Genomic DNA, 17444 nt, shown 5'->3' with positions numbered 1-17444 from the left:
CACCATAGTTTTGGACTGAGGCTGCAGGGCAGAATCACCTGGAGAACTCTTCACAAGACAGCCTTGTCACCAGTTGCATGGCAGCAGCAGGCCTGGATGAACAGTGTGTAACCCGGGTTGAAGACTTGGTCTTGACACTTGGGACTGTCAGGGACATTTTTAAAGGCACATCCTTGCTTCTATCATATCCTTGCCTCTCACGATAAACATTCACAACTGTTAATTCTATTATTCACTACTATTCTGAGTAGACGCTCCCCCCACAGGCTTATTTAGCAGCAGTAACAACACTGCTTGACACAATTTTTATTTATTTAGAAGAACTCGCCTGCCAATGCAGGAGGCCCAGTTTCAAACCCTAAGTGGGGAAAATCCCTGGGAGAAGGAAATGGCAACCCACTCCAGTATTCTTGCCTGGAGAATCCCATGGTCAGAGGAGCCTGGTGGGCTACAGTCCATGGGGTTGTGAAGAGTTGGACACAACTTAGTGACTAAAACAACAATAGGAAAAGACCCATAATCAGTCTGCATAGCACTTCTTTTACAGAAACAGGGACAGGGCGTAATCTCTTTTAAGCAAATTTATTCGAACGTCTCTTTATAAGTAACACAGTCATCTCCTTACCACCCTAGTTGGCCACAGTATCAGCGCTGGCTAGCTGGGTTATAACAAACTGGATTAAACAGAAACTCTCAGCCTTAGGTTTCTATCCAAGTAGTTAAACTTCACAAGATAAGAGGGAAGGAAGAAAGGGGTTTCTTGCAGAATCTGCCCAAAGACTCTGTGGGAGTGGTCACTGGGGCGCTGTCCCTTGGCTCCACCCAGGTTCTCTCGGGAGAGTCTGAACCCACGTTCTCTAATCCCACTTCCTGGGTCTGCACCCTCAGCTTTGCACTGGAGCCGCCCATCACTGACTGACTCAGCCTCCTGATTCTGACCTTTGCCTAACTTTGCAGCTTAACTGAAATGACTCTACAAACTCTCCCACATATGTGTACACAAACTGGGCTTGATTCTGTTTACTGATTGTGCCTGCCCATTCCACTCCTGCCCTTAAGTCACTTTTGTCTTCCAATCCCTCTCCATTACCATTTATTGGGTGAGCGCCTGCTGTGTGCCGGCCACTGTAACAGCTGTTTCATAAACATTATTCCCATCGCCCACAACTCAAATATTGTGCCTGCCTCCAGCTGGAGAAAGGTTCACTGCTACGCAAGGTCAAGATTAACCTCTACTGCAGGGTAGGTCCAGGGTGTGAGCCCAGCCAGACACAAGTGGTGGCTGAAACGCCATCTCTGCAACCCCCAGGGTTGGGACAGGGGGGCAGAAACCAATGCAGGGTACTTAAGATGTCACAATGCTTATGATGTTTCAGGTTTAACGTAAACATACTTGCATTTGAAAGTGTGGATCCTGTCTTCCACTGGTCTTGGAAAGGCCAAGTAGCCTTCTCTGAAAAGAACCCTTATTTCTATAGTCAACTCAAAGTACTAATAGCTGAAAACAGAAACTATTCCAAAGTTTATATTAACAAAGCCCATAAGAAAGCTATAAAAATATTTTATTTAAATATTAAGACAAAAATTACACATACTTAAAATGATTAAAAGTTCCTATGTTAAACAAACACTAAAAACCCAGTAATTTACACAGTGATAAAATCCCAAGTTGGCAAAACACAAATCCTTTTGATTGGTCCTCCCCCTAACAAAACTATTATCAAAATGAAATTTTATAGGAATTGCTGAAGTTGGGTTAAAGGCACATGACACTATCACACCTTTAAATACACAGCCAGTCACTTCATACAATGAATTGTTACCCCTTAAATGCTCTATAATACTGGAGTACAGTATGCATCTCTATGAAAATTTGTTTAAATTTTTACACCAACAGTTTCTCCAATGATCCAAACAGATTAACAGTGCAAATTAAGTTATTCCTGTCTTGAATAGAATACTTTTATTTGAGTCTGAAAAATTTGCTAATCACTTGAGTTTAGAAATATGCAAATGAAATATAATTTGTTCTGATTTCAGCTATAGAGTTATAAAGTTAAAATTCTTCCAAGGAAACCATTCACTTTGTAGATGCAAAAACACACTGTGTTCACCACTGCATCTGCAGTGCTTTTAGCTGGCAGGATGTTAACCACCGACACACCCTTCCACCTGGAAGAAAATCCAAATGAGACAATCTATCTTAGACTGCTGGATTTAATATTTCAAAGCACAGTTCAATCTCCCCGTCTCCCCTCTGTGGCTCTGTTACCAGGTATAATTTGATGTCGGCAGTAAATCAAAAGCATAGAATTAGCACTTCTTGCATACGTTTTTGGTAAATGAGGAAGTACAGTCTTCTGTTACTAGATTCACAATCTAGTGTTTCTTCTAAACTATATTCACACTTCCCGAAAACGTGGAAAAAGTCAATACTGAACAGTCAAAGAGTCAAAGGAGAGAGGCTCAGAGGAGGGAACGTTTTTGTGGCAACAGGTCAACAGGGACAGAAGCCGGACTGTGAAAGTCCAAACGTTCCCAGACACAGCACAACGTGTGGAGGGGACTCCGCACAGCGGCATGTGTGTGCGAGCAACTGTTTTCAGACAGATGACCAACGAGAGGACAGCCATTTCTCCTTTACCTGGTTACACGGACTCTCCTTACAAACTCCAAAGGGAGAGCACTCTGTGAGCTGAAATGTCAGTCATTTGCACCCCAATAACTGAGCGTATTAACTTTTACTTCTCTGGGCCCCAGTTTTCATACTTGTAAACAGACACATGGAATAGATTTCCTCCGAGTTCTGACATCAGCAACATGAAAAGAGGACTGCCTTTTTTATCAAGCCCCTAAGCGTGCAGAGTGAGGGCTCTCAGGAAATTCTTATTTAGTAAATGAGTTATCTGACAATCAGCAAATAGACCCCACTGTGAGGTGGCAGGCCCAGGGATGCAGTGGTCTGCGGGGAGGCAGAAATTCTATAACCTGGAAGGAAAAGGCTGATGTGCCAGCCATCAAACTTTTATGCAGCAGTCAGGACAATTAGAAAACAGACTTTTTTCCTCAATTGGGTAAAACTGCCCATTAATCCTATATTTCCATTAACTAAGAATAATCCAGGCTTCCCAGATGGCGCAGTGGTAAAGAATCCATCTGCCAATGCAGGAGATGTAGGTTTGATCCCTGGGTCAAGAAGATCCCCTGGAGTAGGAAACAGCAACCCACTCCAGGATTCTTGCCTGAAAAATTCCATGGACAGAGAAGCCTGTTGGGTTACAGTCCATGGGGTCACAAAGGGTCAGACACAACTGAGCTACTGAAGATGCACAGAAGAATGATCTAGCTAATAGTTATCTGCATAGAAGCTGATGGAAGTCGACTACAATAGAAAATGGACTAATGTGTGAACTTATCTATAGTGCAAGATACCCTCTTCATGAAATCTTGGACGGGCAGGGTGACTTCTCTAAGAAGCAGCCACTTAGAACTAAATAATGCAAAAGGGAAGGGATCACAGTCCCTTTCATCCCAGAGTTCCATGGATGACAGCCTGGTGTAAACACGGCTGAAATAATTCACTAGTCTGTTACTGCTATGTCTACTTGTGGTTCATCTGGTAAAGAATCCGCCTGCAATGCAGGACACCTGGGTTCGATCCCTTGGTTTGGAAGAGCCCCTGGAGAAGGGAAAGGCTACCCACTCCAGTATTCTGGTCTGGAGAATTCCATGGACTGTGTAGCCCATGGGGTCATGAAGAGTCGGACATGACCGAGCAACTTTCACTTTCACTGAACACTGTCATGAGAGACTATTTCCTTATTAGAATTAAAATTCCAGAAATCTTACCTTGAGAAGTCATCCAAGGAGTGAGGTCAACATTACAACCCCCATAAACTGGGTAAACAGCAGCACTGGAGTGAAAAATGACCATACGTGCCACAAAGCAACATTAAAGCTGAAAAGGACAAAAAACCCACACTGTTGACAACTGCAGCTGTCCTCTATACAAATTTACTGTACTGGAGAATCTAGATTTAGAAGACTCACTTCCTACCCAGGCTGGGAAAGTTCATTCAGCCAGTAACTTTACTTATATATATACAGTTTCTCAGATATGTGACGTAGCCAATATTGGAAATATCACAACCTGTTCACATAGTACTTGGAAGTGGAATCACTAAAGCTCGTCTAATGAGCGCTGGGCTGGCTCAACAGAGACATCAGTCTCTTAAAGTGTCTGTGAAGGAACATGAAATAAAATGACCATAGACTGGTTTTACAATCTCACACATAACCAAAATATCACGAGAAAAAAAAAAAAAAGATGGTTAAAGTATTTTCCCATTAGAAACAGACTGAAAAACATCATTTATAAGCTGCTATTAAATTTTTCATTGAGAAAAACACTATTCCTGTCACCAAGTTAAGAATAAAACATTTTCTAAAGTGCAAGTGATTTTTATAGACCGCATTTTTTAAGAGTTGAAGCTAATAAAGGAAAATTATAGTCAGTTAAGTGTTTCAGAGAGTTGATGATTAATATATAACACTTTGACAAGTAGAAATTAGGATACCTATAATCCTACTGTGCTAAAAATAAAGTAACATTCTTGGGGGTGATGTTAGCCTTCTTAAGAAAATGTTGAATAACACACCTGTCTACACTTGTTCCTGAAGAGTTAATAATAACTACATAACAATGTAACATGTCAAAAATCCATACTTCAACTACAGAAAATACATCACAGAAAAAATACATTTACACTGAATACTGGAAAAGACCCTGAAGCTAAGAAAGACTGAAGGCAAAAGGAGATGGGGGCGGCAGAGGATGAGATGGTTAGATAGCATCAGTGACTCAATGGACATCAGTTATGAGCAAACTCTGGGAGACAGTGAAGTACAGGGAAGCCTGGAGTGCTGCAGTCTACACGGTCACAAAGAGTTGGACACCACTGAGTGAGTGAATAACAACAAATGTACAAAGATGTGTGGTTTTCCCCAAACTACAATTCCATTAATATAAAGGGAGGAAAAAACCCTAAAAGGCCACACACCATGTTCAATATAGTTTTCTCACTGGCTGGCAGGAACCATGGGATTTACTTCCTTGTGTTTTTCTGTAATTTACAGATCTTTCTTTAGTGAGAAAGTTATAAAATACTTTCATAAACATAAAAAAAAACATCTTTTTCATTGACAACCTATTAGTTTATGAAAAGGGATATTCAGTTCAGTTACTCCTGTCCGACTCTTTGCAACCCCATGAATTGCAGCACGCCAGGCCTCCCTGTCCATCACCAACTCCCGGAGTTCACTCAGACTCATGTCCATCGAGTCGCTGATGCCATCCAGCCATCTCATCCTCTGTCATCCCCTTCTCCTCCTGCCCCCAATCACTCCCAGCATCAGAGTCTTTTCCAATGAATCAACTCTTCGCATGAGGTGGCCAAAGTATTGGAGTTTCAGCTTTAGCATCAGTCCTTCCAAAGAACACCCAGGACTGATCTCCTTTAGAAAGGATGGACTGGTTGAATCTCCTTGCAGTCCAAGGGACTCTCAAGAGTCTTCTCCAACACCACACTTCAAAAGCATCAATTCTTCAGCGCTCAGCTTTCTTCACAGTCCAACTCTCACATCCATACATGACCACTGGAAAAACCATAGCCTTGACTAGGCGGACCTTTGTTGGCAAAGTAATGTCTCTGCTTTTTAATAAGCTGTCTAGGTTTGTCATAACTTTCCTTCCAAGGAGTAAGCGTCTTTTAATTTCATGACCGCAGTCACCATCTGCAGTGATTTTGGAGCCTAAAAAAATAAAGTCTGACACTGTTTCCCCATCTATTTCCCATGAAGTGATGGGACCAGATGCCATGATCTTCGTTTTCTGAATGTTGAGCTTTAAGCCAACTTTTTCACTCTCGTCTTTCACTTTCATCAAGAGGCTTTTTAGTTCCTCTTCACTTTCTGCCATAAGGGTGGTGTCATCTGCATATCTGAGGTGATTGATATTTCTTCCGGCAATCTTGATTCCAGCTTGTGCTTCTTCCAGCCCAGCATTTCTCATGATGTACTTTGCATAGAAGTTAAATAAGCAGGGTGACAATATGCAGCCTTGACGTACTCCTTTTCCTATTTGGAACCAGTCTGTTGTTCCATGTCCAGTTCTAACTGTTGCTTCCTGACCTGCATATAGGTTTCTCAAGAGGCAGGTCAGGTGGTCTGGTATTCCCACCTCTTTCAGAATTTTCCAGTTTATTGTGATCCACACAAAGACTTTGGCGAAGTCAATAAAGCAGAAATAGATGTTTTTTTGGAACTCTCTTGCTTTTTCCATGATCCAGCAGATGTTGGCAATTTGATCTCTGGTTCCTCTGGTTTTTCTAAAACCAGCTTGAACATCTGGAAGTTCACGGTTCACGTATTGCTGAAGCATGGCTTGGAGAATTTTGAGCATTACTTTACTAGCGTGTGAGATGAGTGCAATTGTGCGGTAGTTTGAGCATTCTTTGGCATTGCCTTTCTTTGGGATTGGAATGAAAACTGACCTTTTCCAGTCCTATGGCCACTGCTGTTTTCCAAATTTGCTGGCATATTGAGTGCAGCACTTTCACAGCATCATCTTTCAGGATTTGAAATACCTCAACTGGAATTCCATCCCCTCCACTAACTTTGTTCGTAGTGATGCCTTCTAAGGCCCACTTGACTTCACATTCCAGGATGTCTGGCTCTAGGTGACTGATCACACCATTGTGATTATCTGGGTCATGAAGATCTTTTTTGTACAATTCTTCTGTGTATTCTTGCCACCTCTTAATATCTTATGCTTCTGTTAGGTCCATACCATTTCTGTCCTTTATTGTGACCATCTTTGCATGAAATGTTCCCTTGGTATCTCTAATTTTCTTGATGAGATCTCTAGTCTTTCCCATTCTGTTATTTTCCTCTATTTCTTTGCATTGATTGCTGAGGAAGGCTTTCTTATCTCTCCTTGCTATTCTTTGGAACTCTGCATTCAGATGCTTATATCTTTCCTTTTCTCCTTTGCTTTTCACTTCTCTTCTTTTCACAGCTATTTGTAAGGCCTCCTCAGACAGCCATTTTGCTTTTTTGCATTTCTTTTCCATGGGGATGGTCTTGATCCCTGTCTCCTGTACAATGTCAAGAACCTCTGTCCATAGTTCATCAGGCACTCTATCAGATCTAGTCCCTTAAATCTATTTCTCACTTCCACTGTATAATCGTAAGGGATTTGATTTAGGTCTTACCTGAATGGTCTAGTGGTTTTCCCTACTTTCTTCAATTTCAGTCTGAATTTGGCAATAAGGAGTTCATGATCTGAGCCACAGTCAGCTCCTGGTCTTGTTTTTGCTGACTGTATAGAGCTTCTCCATCTTTGGCTGCAAAGAATATAATCAATCTGATTTCAGTGTTGACCATCTGGTGATGTCTATGTGTAGAGTCTTCTCTTGTGTTGTTGGAAGAGGGTGTTTGCTATGACCAGTGTGTTCTCTTGACAAAACTCTATTAGCCTTTACCCTGCTTCATTCCATATTCCAAGTCCAAATTTGCCTGTTACCCCAGGTGTTTCTTGACTTCCTACTTTTGCACTCTGAGAGGAGCTACCCCATGCCTGTGGACAGGGGCGGCGGCCAAGAGGAGCAACCCCACATCCAAGGAGCGGCAGCTGTGCAGGTACAGGAGGGCCAAGAGGAGCTACTCCATGTTCAAGGTCAGGAGGGGTGGCCATGAGGAGATACCCCTCGCTCAAGGTAAGGAGCAGCGGCTGCGCTTTGCTGGAGCAGCCATGAAGAGATACCCCACGTCCAAGGTAAGAGAAACCCAAGTAAAACAGTAGGTGTTGCGAGACGCCATCAGAGGGCAGACACACTGAAATCATAATCACAGAAAACTAGTCAATCTTGCCGGGAGCCATCTCCCAGCATATTGCATATTGAGCGCATATTGCATATTGCACATTGAGTGCAGCACTTTCACAGCATAATCTTTCAGGATGTGCAATAGCTCAACTGGAAGTCTATCACTGCCAGGAGCCAGCGTGAGGAACTCCGCCCGTGGCAAAGGTCATGAGGAAGGAGGCTCGGCATACGCAAAGGCGGGATCGAGCCTCAGGAGTCCCCCTGGAAATTCTCGAGCATCTACCCCCAAAACCAGAGTCTGCCAACTTTCTGCTTTGTGCTCTCACCTACACCTCTGACTTTACGGGGGCACAGGGGGCTGTCCCCCACTACCTCTCTCTGAAAAAAGAGTTAACTTATAGCTCCAGTTAATCAAGTTCCTGGGTGTGATAGTGTTTCAACCTACAAACTCCTTTGGAAGTCCTCTAGCCTACCTGAATAGGTTTTTCCGGCCACATGTGATTGCTCAGAGCCTCCCAACTGTGAGAGGCATGAGATGTTCTAAACTGTCTAAATACAGAGTCCTTTGAGCAGTTAAAAGATTGATTAGAAATTGTATTGGTGAAGGGTTTTTCACTTGTTGGGCCAATGTTTGCTGCTAAGTCTCCATATCCCTTACCTGCTGTGTCCCTGGCAGTGTACTGATTAATATAATTGGTGTAAGTAGTAGCTTTAATGTTTGTAACCTTGGACCCTTGAGTTAATTCTTTTTTGTTGTAGCCCACCACACCTTTGCCCTATAGGAATGCAACTTTAATGCTTTTGGAGGGTGGCGCCTGCCTAATCACCTTTAGAGAAAAATAAGTTTTCTGAAGAAAGGGTCTTAAAATGTTAACAGGCCTCCGGGCCAGAAGATGATGCAAATCACCTAAACTTTTGCATATGATAAGTTTGCAGGAAGAAAGCCTGGCTTACTGCATGACTCTACCCCTTCCCCCATTATCCTCTATGCATAACTTAAGGTATAAAAACTACTTTGAAAAATAAAGTGCGGGCCTTGTTCACCGAAACTTGGTCTCCCCATGTCGTTCTTTCTCTCACCTTCTGGTTGAATTATTTAGCCTCTTTTCTCCACTGAATTTCCTCACTGAGCTATCCTTATTTCAGCCTCTTTTCTCCACTGAATTTCCTCACTGAGCTATCCTCATTCTATTACTCTTTATATCGTTGATGAATATTTAAATAAATAGGTCGCCAATGCCGTCTCTCCTTCGAATACCCTGGATCATCGCAGGCTGGACCCCGGCACAATCTGATCACAGGGACCACAGCCTTGTCTAACTCAATGAAACTTAGCCATGCCGTGTGGGGCCACCCAAGACGGGCGGGTCATGGTGGAGAGGTCTGTCAGAATGTGGTCCACTGGAGAAGGGAATGGCAAATCACTTCATTATTCTTGCCTTGAGAACCCCATGAACAGTATGAAAAGGGATATTAATTGTGGCATTTTTTATAACTGCAAAAGAATTTTTTAAAGAAATCAAGCTGGTTAAATAAATCATGATATGTCCATGCAGTGATAACCATGTAACCATTAAAAATAATGAAGCACATCTACGTGCATGAATACAGAAGAAATACAAACTCAGTGTAAAAAAAAGATCACTTTGGAAAACAGTTTGGCACTATTTACTGAAGTTGGAGGCGTGCATACCCAATAGGTCAACGATTTCCCTGCTAGAGAGACCTATATTTACATATGTATGGATGTGCACAGACACCCAACAGAATCATGCAGAGGCACGTGTACAAGAATGTCTTGTATATGTCTCGAATGTCTTACCTAACAGCATCACACATGATAACTTCAAACTGGAAACAATCCAAATTCTATCAAGAGCTGCTGCTGCTGCTACTAAGTCGCTTCAGTCGTGTCCGACTCTGTGCGACCCCAGAGACGGCAGCCCACCAGGCTCCCCCGTCCCTGGGATTCTCCAGGCAAGAACACTGGAGTGGGTTGCCATTTCCTTCTCCAATGCATGAAAGTGAAAGTGAAGTCACTCAGTCGTGTCCGACTCTGTGCAACCCCATGGACTGCAGCCCACCAGGCTCCTCCATCCATGGGATTTTCCAGGCAAGAGTACTGGAATGGGGTGCCATTGCCTTCTCCATCTATCAAGAGCAGAACGGATAAACTGGAATTCAGTTATAGGATGGAATGCTGAACAGCAATGAAAATGCGCTACCGTTACGCACAACAACACGGAGGAATCATACTTCGTGTTGCATGTAACAGCCAAGGATAAAGGAACACATACCACAGCAACATGTCTCTATAGAGTTCAAACACAGACAACAACAACAACAAAAACAGTGTTTAAGAGATACAAAAGAAAGGAACGGCCAGGAAGGTGGGGACAGCGTCTTCCTGTGGGCAGGAAGGAAGAGGGAATGACTGGGGCAGGGGGGCAGAGGAGGGGTTACAGGGGGCTGGCACTGTTCTCCTCCTGCCCTCCTTAGGGTTTACACAAAGGCTCACTGCGTGATAATTCTCTCAGCCATACAATTTAGATTCTTCCACTTTTCTGTATTAAACTTCACAATGAAAATGATTTAAAAAGCAAAATGCAAAATATATATATCATGTTACCATATGTATTTTAAATTGCTATATAAGTAAAGAAAGACAGTACTAAAAAGAGAATCAGAGACTACTTTTTCATTATTCCTTGTTTTCCCCCTGTTGAATTCTGTACCATGTATATCACTACCTGATCAAACAATCTTCATTCTTATTAGTCATTCCAAAGGTAACTCACCAAATTCCTGCTACAATAAAAGTAGCGGTTGTAATAGGTATCAATGCTGGATACTTGATATCATAATCTTCAATTCCACGATACCACTCCAGATAGACGATACAGTAAAATGCAATCGACACACTAACGAGCAACAAGGCACTGCCGAAGAGAAACCAACTGTAGAGACAGAAGAATACCCTTCCGTTATCCTCTCACACATCGTCTCTGAGGCCCAAGGGCAGATAGTCTTTTCTGACACATCTCCAGTGTGACACAGGACAGCTGCTGGCTAACCATACCAATGGGAGCAATCCCATTCGTAACAGTGTATGTACCTGACAAAGTTTTCATAAGTATCTCTGAATACAGGCAGTCAGAACTGGGAGACCTGTACCATCCGCAGGGCGGGCAGCTTGGTTTTTGGTGCTCTGCACCCTGTTTTCTTGGCTGTACCTGTGTCTGGTGTCCCACCAGCCAGGTGTGACTCAGCCCTGCTACTAGAGCAAGGAAGTGTCTTTATGATTCTTCGGATCAGAACTTCCAAGCCCATTCTGCAATTTTGCTTCCAACTGTGCACATATAACTTGGGTGTAGACAATATAAACTACTTATAAAGGCTCTTCAGTTCCCTGAAGCTGGCCTAGGCATTCAGTGACTGTTAAGCAAATATGGACACAAAATTAAAATGATTTATTTTTAAAAGTGCTGAATGACAGCACTTAACACATCAGGGATCTTAAGAGTTTTCATTAACAGACAAGATACCTATTTCTAAGAAGAGTGTCAACTGGAGAAGGGGCACAGAGGGAACCCGTTACTCAATCCCAGCTTTCAGAAGGTCTAGATCTAGTAGGAAATGGGTAAGAAATATGGGAGTGAGACTCATGAAAGGATGAAAAAGGAAGACTTTAAACACACACACATTCTTTCATAAACTAACCAACCAAAAAAGAACCCTCGTTACACTAGTGCATTTTCTTTAAAAATACAGGAAAAATAGCAGCTTTCTGGTTGTTTCTGAAGCTTTGACTGTGAGATTAATAAAGATTTCAACAGATACCATCAACTTCTCCAAGTCAGGCAGGGTTTCTTGGAATACTGACAATCAGTTTGGAAGGAATTAAACTGCCTGTCATAAAAGATTTCTAAATGAAACCCTCCCATTCCTAGACTATCTCCCAGTACTCCCCCAAGGGGTAATGGCTTTTTTCTTCTTCCAACTCCATCCAAGACCTGGCTCAGTGTATGTGAGGAACCCTCATCAGCCTCGGCCAGTCACGGGGATGCGGCCAGATCTGGAAAATCAGAGGAAAGAACCCTTTTTGAGGAAGCAGAAGGCAGCCTGCACGGACCACCTCTGGGCAGCACTCTCATGCCTTGGCTGCTCCAACTCCCCGCAAACTGAGGCCTCAGCAAGAACACAATGCTGCTCAAAGTTCTCAGCCTCTGAGTGGGTGTTTCTGTCTCTTTTCCTCTAAGATGACACTTATTCGAGGACAGACCTATGACTTCCACTTCCTTTTTGTGCCCCACTACCCTGGTCTGGTGGTTGAGTCAGGCTCTGCCACACACCTGGGCATGCCTCTTACTCCTGCAGGCGCCCACAAACATTTCACAGTGGAAGGAGCTATTCCTCACCTCCCATCTCCCTTAACTGTTAATACTTAGTATTCTCTTATGTAAGGATATAGAAGGACACAAATGGGTAAATACTCTCACCTCTCCTAAAACCTCAAAGACGCCCACCTCACAAGCTTGGCGCATGGTTGTGAGAGCTGGATGGTAAAGAAGGTAGAGCAGGGAAGAACTGATGCCTTTGAACTGTGGTGCTGGAGAAGACTCCTGAGAGGCCCTTAGACGGCAAGGAGCTCAAACCAGTTGATCTTAAGGGAAATCAACCCTAAATACTCCTTGGAAGGACTGATGCTGAAACTCCAGGATTTTGGTCATCTGATGCAAACAGTTGACTCACTGAAAAAGTCCCTGATGCTGGGAAAGACTGAGGCCAGAAGGAGAAGAGGGTGTCAGAGGATGAGATGGCTGGATGGCATCACAGATGCAATGGACATGAACTAGGACAAACTCCGGGAGATGGTGAGGGACAGAGGCCTAGTGTGCTGCAGTCCATGGGGTCACAAAGAGTTGGACATGACTGAGTAACTCAACAACAACCCGAGGTTGGGCAAGACCAGGTGCCCCTTCAAGGCACTCCTACGTCATCCCATACACACTCATACACTAACACAGTACATACCGCGTGACCTGTTCATCTATCACAGCCTAAAATGAACTGGTGGAGGGAGAGAAACATGCCTTGTTCATCACTGGCACCAAAACTGGACACACTTCAGGTTCTCGTTAAATATTCAGTGAACGAAGGGGCAGCTGATACGAGTTTGAAGTGAATGTTCCCTCTTTTCCCAGCCAACTGAGAGAGACAAAGGAGCCAGGCTGATGAAGATCAAGTCAGCTTTTTTTTCACTAATGGAGCTATGGAAAGAAGATGGCTTTGGTGAACAGTCACAGAGTGCTTCCTCACACTGAAACCCAGGAATAGACAGACTTAGCCACTGGCTTCAAGACACAGTGAAAACCTAGAGACCTTCTCATCTTAGGGTTGCCCCAAGAAACGATGGTGCAGGGACTTCGCTGGTGGTCCAGTGGTTAGGAATCCTTCCAATGCAGGAGACACGGGTTCAATCCCTGGTCGGGGGACTAAGATCAAACATGCCTCAGGGCAACTGAGCTGCTGCACCACAACTACTCAGCTCAAGTGCTCTAGAGCCTGTGCTCGCCAACGAGAGAGGCCCTTGTGCCACAACCAGAGAGAAGCCCCACGCACTGAAACTGGAGAAAGCCGTGCACCACACCGCAACGAAACCTCAGGGCAGCCAAAATAAAAAACAATTAAAACTGAAATTTAAAAAAGTTTTTTAAGAAAAAGAGCTCCAAAAATACAAAAACAAACAACAACAAAAATTATGGCACAGACAAGCATCCCAGAATCTGTGCTTCCTGTGAGCAGCTGGCTCCGAAGAGAAAGAAGGTGCTGAGTTACAAGTCTGGTTCTTCATCCCAAACCCCATCAGGAGGTCCAGCACCTCCCAGAGAAGGAGCAGTGATGGGGAAGGATGGGGAAGCAGTGATGGGCAGTGCCTAGGGAAAGCTCCTGCTTGTGGAGATAAGGAAAGTGAACAAGCTCTCTCCCTCCCATAGTTTACATCAACTCCCCCACCCCTGCTGTCCCCTGGCTGCCTGCTCCCTCACTCTCCTCAGGCGCCCCTCCAGCAGTCACCGCCCCTCCTGAAGGCCTTGACAGAGAAAAACTGTATGCCCCCATCCCCAGCAAAAACACCTGATCAGCAGTCCTGTCTGCACCTTTCTAGCCTCACTGATATGTGTGTGTGCCAGTCGCTTAGCTGTGTCTGACTCTTTGGGACCCATGGACTGTAGCCCAACAGGCTCCTCTGCCCATGGAGTTCTCCAGGCAAGAACACTGAAGTGGGTTGCCATTCCCTTCTCCAGGGGTTATTCCCAACCCAGGAGTTGAACCCAGGTCTCCCCATTGCAGGCAGATTCTTTACCATCTGAGCCACCAGGGAAGTCTTACTTGATACTTCCAGACAATTACACTTGCTCTCTAAGAGAACCACCCCTCCCGATGCCAGCTCTAATGCTCACCAACACCTCCCCATCTTTTTCTGTTTTCTAGGGACCTCCAGAACACTCTCTAACATTCAGTGAAGACTCAAGAGAGTGAACCTTCCCCTCAACCCCCCACACCTGCCGTCAGCTCCTGAAAGAGATCTCAATTCACATGAATGATGGACTATTTGACATCCTGCCACAAAGCTCCTGACTTCTCGCACCAGTGAACTCAACTCTAGTTCAATCACAGCCTGTACATGTAGCTCACTGGCCATTAACTACTCTCTAAAAATGAGCTCTGAGACCTGATTCTCACCTACCACAGTTCTCATTCCTTCCTCCCAGGGCTTGTGGATCTGATCTCCTAAAGACCTTTAGTCATTGTCTCTCCATGTTTTACAAATGATTAGGTCCTTAAATTCACTGCCTTCCTCATCCTACAAAACATCTAGGCTGAAAAGGCCCACTGAAATAATGTCCACTCTGTTGCACATGCCCAGGACGTGCACTCTTTTTCAACTTTGTATCACCAGCACCTCCAACTTGCTGGCTGGCAGAAAGCAGGTACTTACTAAGAGTCTAACAAAACATAATGTGAAAAAATAAGAGCCATCAAGTTTTCTTACCTACTGGTGTGGAAGTTTTCTTTAACAGTTTGAAAGAAGTCAACATAATAGGTAACAACAATGGATGCCAAAATCCAGAACCCAGAATGGATATTAAGTCTTGGAAGAGGTTTCTCCTTTTTCTCAACAGCTGTAGAGGTTTCTGCAAATAAGGGAGATTTCAACTGATCAAGTAACCATTAGCTCCACAGGAAAAATTACACCTATTTCAAGTCAAATAAAATAATTTCCTAGAGCTTTCTAACAGCCCGATTCTCTCCTATTAGAGTACCAATTTCTTCTGTAAAACCACCAAAATGAGTTTATATTTTTAGAAATAATAGGAGCTGCTATAAAACTTGTTCAGTATTGTCAACTTTTTTCCGCCAAATGAATTTTGGGACTAAATTTACTTATAGTCTTTTGGGAAGAATAATGCCATCCGGTAGTGTAGAAATTTTCATGTTGTGCTTCATATATCGCCTAGGAAAGTGATTATTCCTGTTAATTCAGAAATATGCAAGTGACAAACATTAGAACACAAAATGGACTTGTGATTTTCCAAAAACACTACTTACCAACACTACATATTTACTTGTTTTAAACAAACACAACCTTTTGAGGCACCTCAGAAGTGGAAAGGTCACACTGGAGGCACAGTTCCAACACCGTACTGTCTAGACTAGTGATGGATAAGTCAAATTCCTTCCACCTGGGACCCAATCTGAAAGAACAACTGGCTGGCTCTGGGTCAAATGGGGTCTAACAAGTTCCCCAGGTGACTGACATACCCGCTCTCCCAGTTCATGCGAGAACCACTGGTATGCATCCGAGGTTCCTGACTTCAGCTGACCATCAGAATTCCTGGTCACCTTACTCATAATACAAATTGTGGGAGATATCCACAAAATGTATAACCAGAAAACCTCATGAAGTCTTCTGTGTTTGTTTATTAAAGGTAATAAATACACAACGTTTTAACATCATACAGGACAAAAACACCTAAGATGAAATCTCTTTCGATCCTTAACCCCAGTTCCCCAGCGCAAAGCAACTACCAGTATCAAGGTCTATTGAGTTCCTGCACATTCTATGCATCTACAGGTGAGCATACACTGCATGTTACCTGGGTTGAACCCGAACCGTGGTATATCATACTTTGTTCTGCGCCTCCCTTTGAAAATTACCCACACTGGTAAAGTCGGCCTGCTGTGTGGCATACGGATATCCAAGAGTATTTAACCAGCTCCCTGCTGATGGACGATGCTATACGCCTCCTCTTGAAAATTACCCACACTTGTACATAAAGTCGGCCTGCTGTGTGACATACGGATATCCAAGAGTATTTAACCAGCTCCCTGCTGACGACAATTAGATGCTTCCAGTCGTTCGCTATTACTAGCAATAGCAATGCTGAGATGAAACACTTTGCACATGCACATACGTCCTTGTGTACTGCTACAAATATGCTTCTTTTCTTAGGGACACAACCAGTGGAAATTTTATTTTAATGGATACTGCCAAATAGGTGTTAAACCAGCTCTCCAGGGAATCCTGAAGCGCAGCTGAGATGAAGATGCGGAAGGCTACCTGATCTCTAACGCTTTTTTACGATACTTAAATACCTAACGTGCAAAACTACTTGGTAAGCCTTGATAAAAACAAATCCCAGTCCCTCCGGAATGGGTGGGCCTGCGGGAGGTCGGGTCGCCGTTTCCGGGCGCCTTGCCTACGGGAACCTCGAGGCGGCTCGAAGCGTGTCCGGGGGAAGCGCCTCACCCGGCCTGGGGTAGCCCTCGTGTTCCAGTGGGACCTCCGCGTCCTGCGGGAACAGGTACCGCCGCCGGAGCTGCTCCCGAGCCCGTAGAACATCCATCTTGGCACCACCCAGAAACGGGGCGGAAGTGACGTTAACCTCGCCGGAACTTCCTGTAGGGACATCCGGGCGGAAGGAGGGGTTCCCGTTTATGAAAAGTGGAGACTATGTTGTCTTCTAGGTTTTAGTTGGTAAGAACGTAGGGTAGCGTTGGCTTAGCTGTCTCCGTGCTCAAATTTGCAAACAGGATTTGAATTTCGAAATGTTGACCTTTCCCAAACGAAAGACGCTCCGTTTATTCCGAGCTACGGAAGCCCAGAGGATCAAACTTACAGTTGCCGGCGGATGCGCGCGGGCAGGGCTGTAGGTCCCTGCCTTGGTACTCGGCTTCTTCCCGCTCTCTGCATCCGGGACCCTCCGTGGCTCCCCTGTGCCCATAGTGTCTCAGCCCGTCAGCTTCTTTCCTCCTCCTCAGGAATCGCCCAGCTAGACTTAAAAGGGTTGGAGGACTCCCAGGAGGAGGGACGGATCGCTGGGCCGGGTCCGGGAGCCTGCGGTGGAGCCTGGGCCTGGCACTGACCGCTTGGACAGACTCCGGGCAAGAAATAAAAACCGTTCTGAGCCTGTTTGTTCTTCTGTACCATGGGGATTATGCCTGCTTTATGGATGTTTGGCGGTTTAAATGTGAAGCACCTGTGTGTGGTTTGTGTTA

The 17444-nt window shown here is 44.3% G+C and overlaps 1 protein-coding gene across 3 annotated transcripts; it reads right to left on the bottom strand.

Moving 5' to 3' along the window:
* Positions 1–1545: 1545 nt before the first annotated feature.
* On the bottom strand, positions 1546–16854 carry TMEM128 (transmembrane protein 128). 3 transcript variants are annotated; one of them, XM_019963093.2, is made up of 6 exons: positions 16696–16854; positions 14938–15079; positions 10682–10840; positions 7272–7403; positions 3850–3958; positions 1546–2172 (listed from the first exon to the last, which is right to left on the bottom strand). In XM_019963093.2, exons 1-5 carry the CDS (start codon positions 16790–16792, stop codon positions 3859–3861), a joined length of 630 nt encoding a protein of 209 aa, XP_019818652.1. In that variant the 5' UTR covers positions 16793–16854; the 3' UTR covers positions 1546–2172; positions 3850–3858. The 3 variants fall into 3 exon arrangements, with proteins under 3 accessions (XP_019818652.1, XP_019818654.1, XP_070647900.1); XM_019963095.2 differs by lacking the exon at positions 7272–7403; XM_070791799.1 differs by lacking the exon at positions 10682–10840.
* Between the last annotated feature and the right edge of the window lie 590 nt (positions 16855–17444).

The sequence above is a fragment of the Bos indicus genome, chromosome 6 (genome assembly GCF_029378745.1).
Source record: "Bos indicus isolate NIAB-ARS_2022 breed Sahiwal x Tharparkar chromosome 6, NIAB-ARS_B.indTharparkar_mat_pri_1.0, whole genome shotgun sequence".
Lineage (NCBI taxonomy): Eukaryota > Metazoa > Chordata > Mammalia > Artiodactyla > Bovidae > Bos > Bos indicus.
This window is presented reverse-complemented; position numbering and strand designations above follow the sequence as displayed.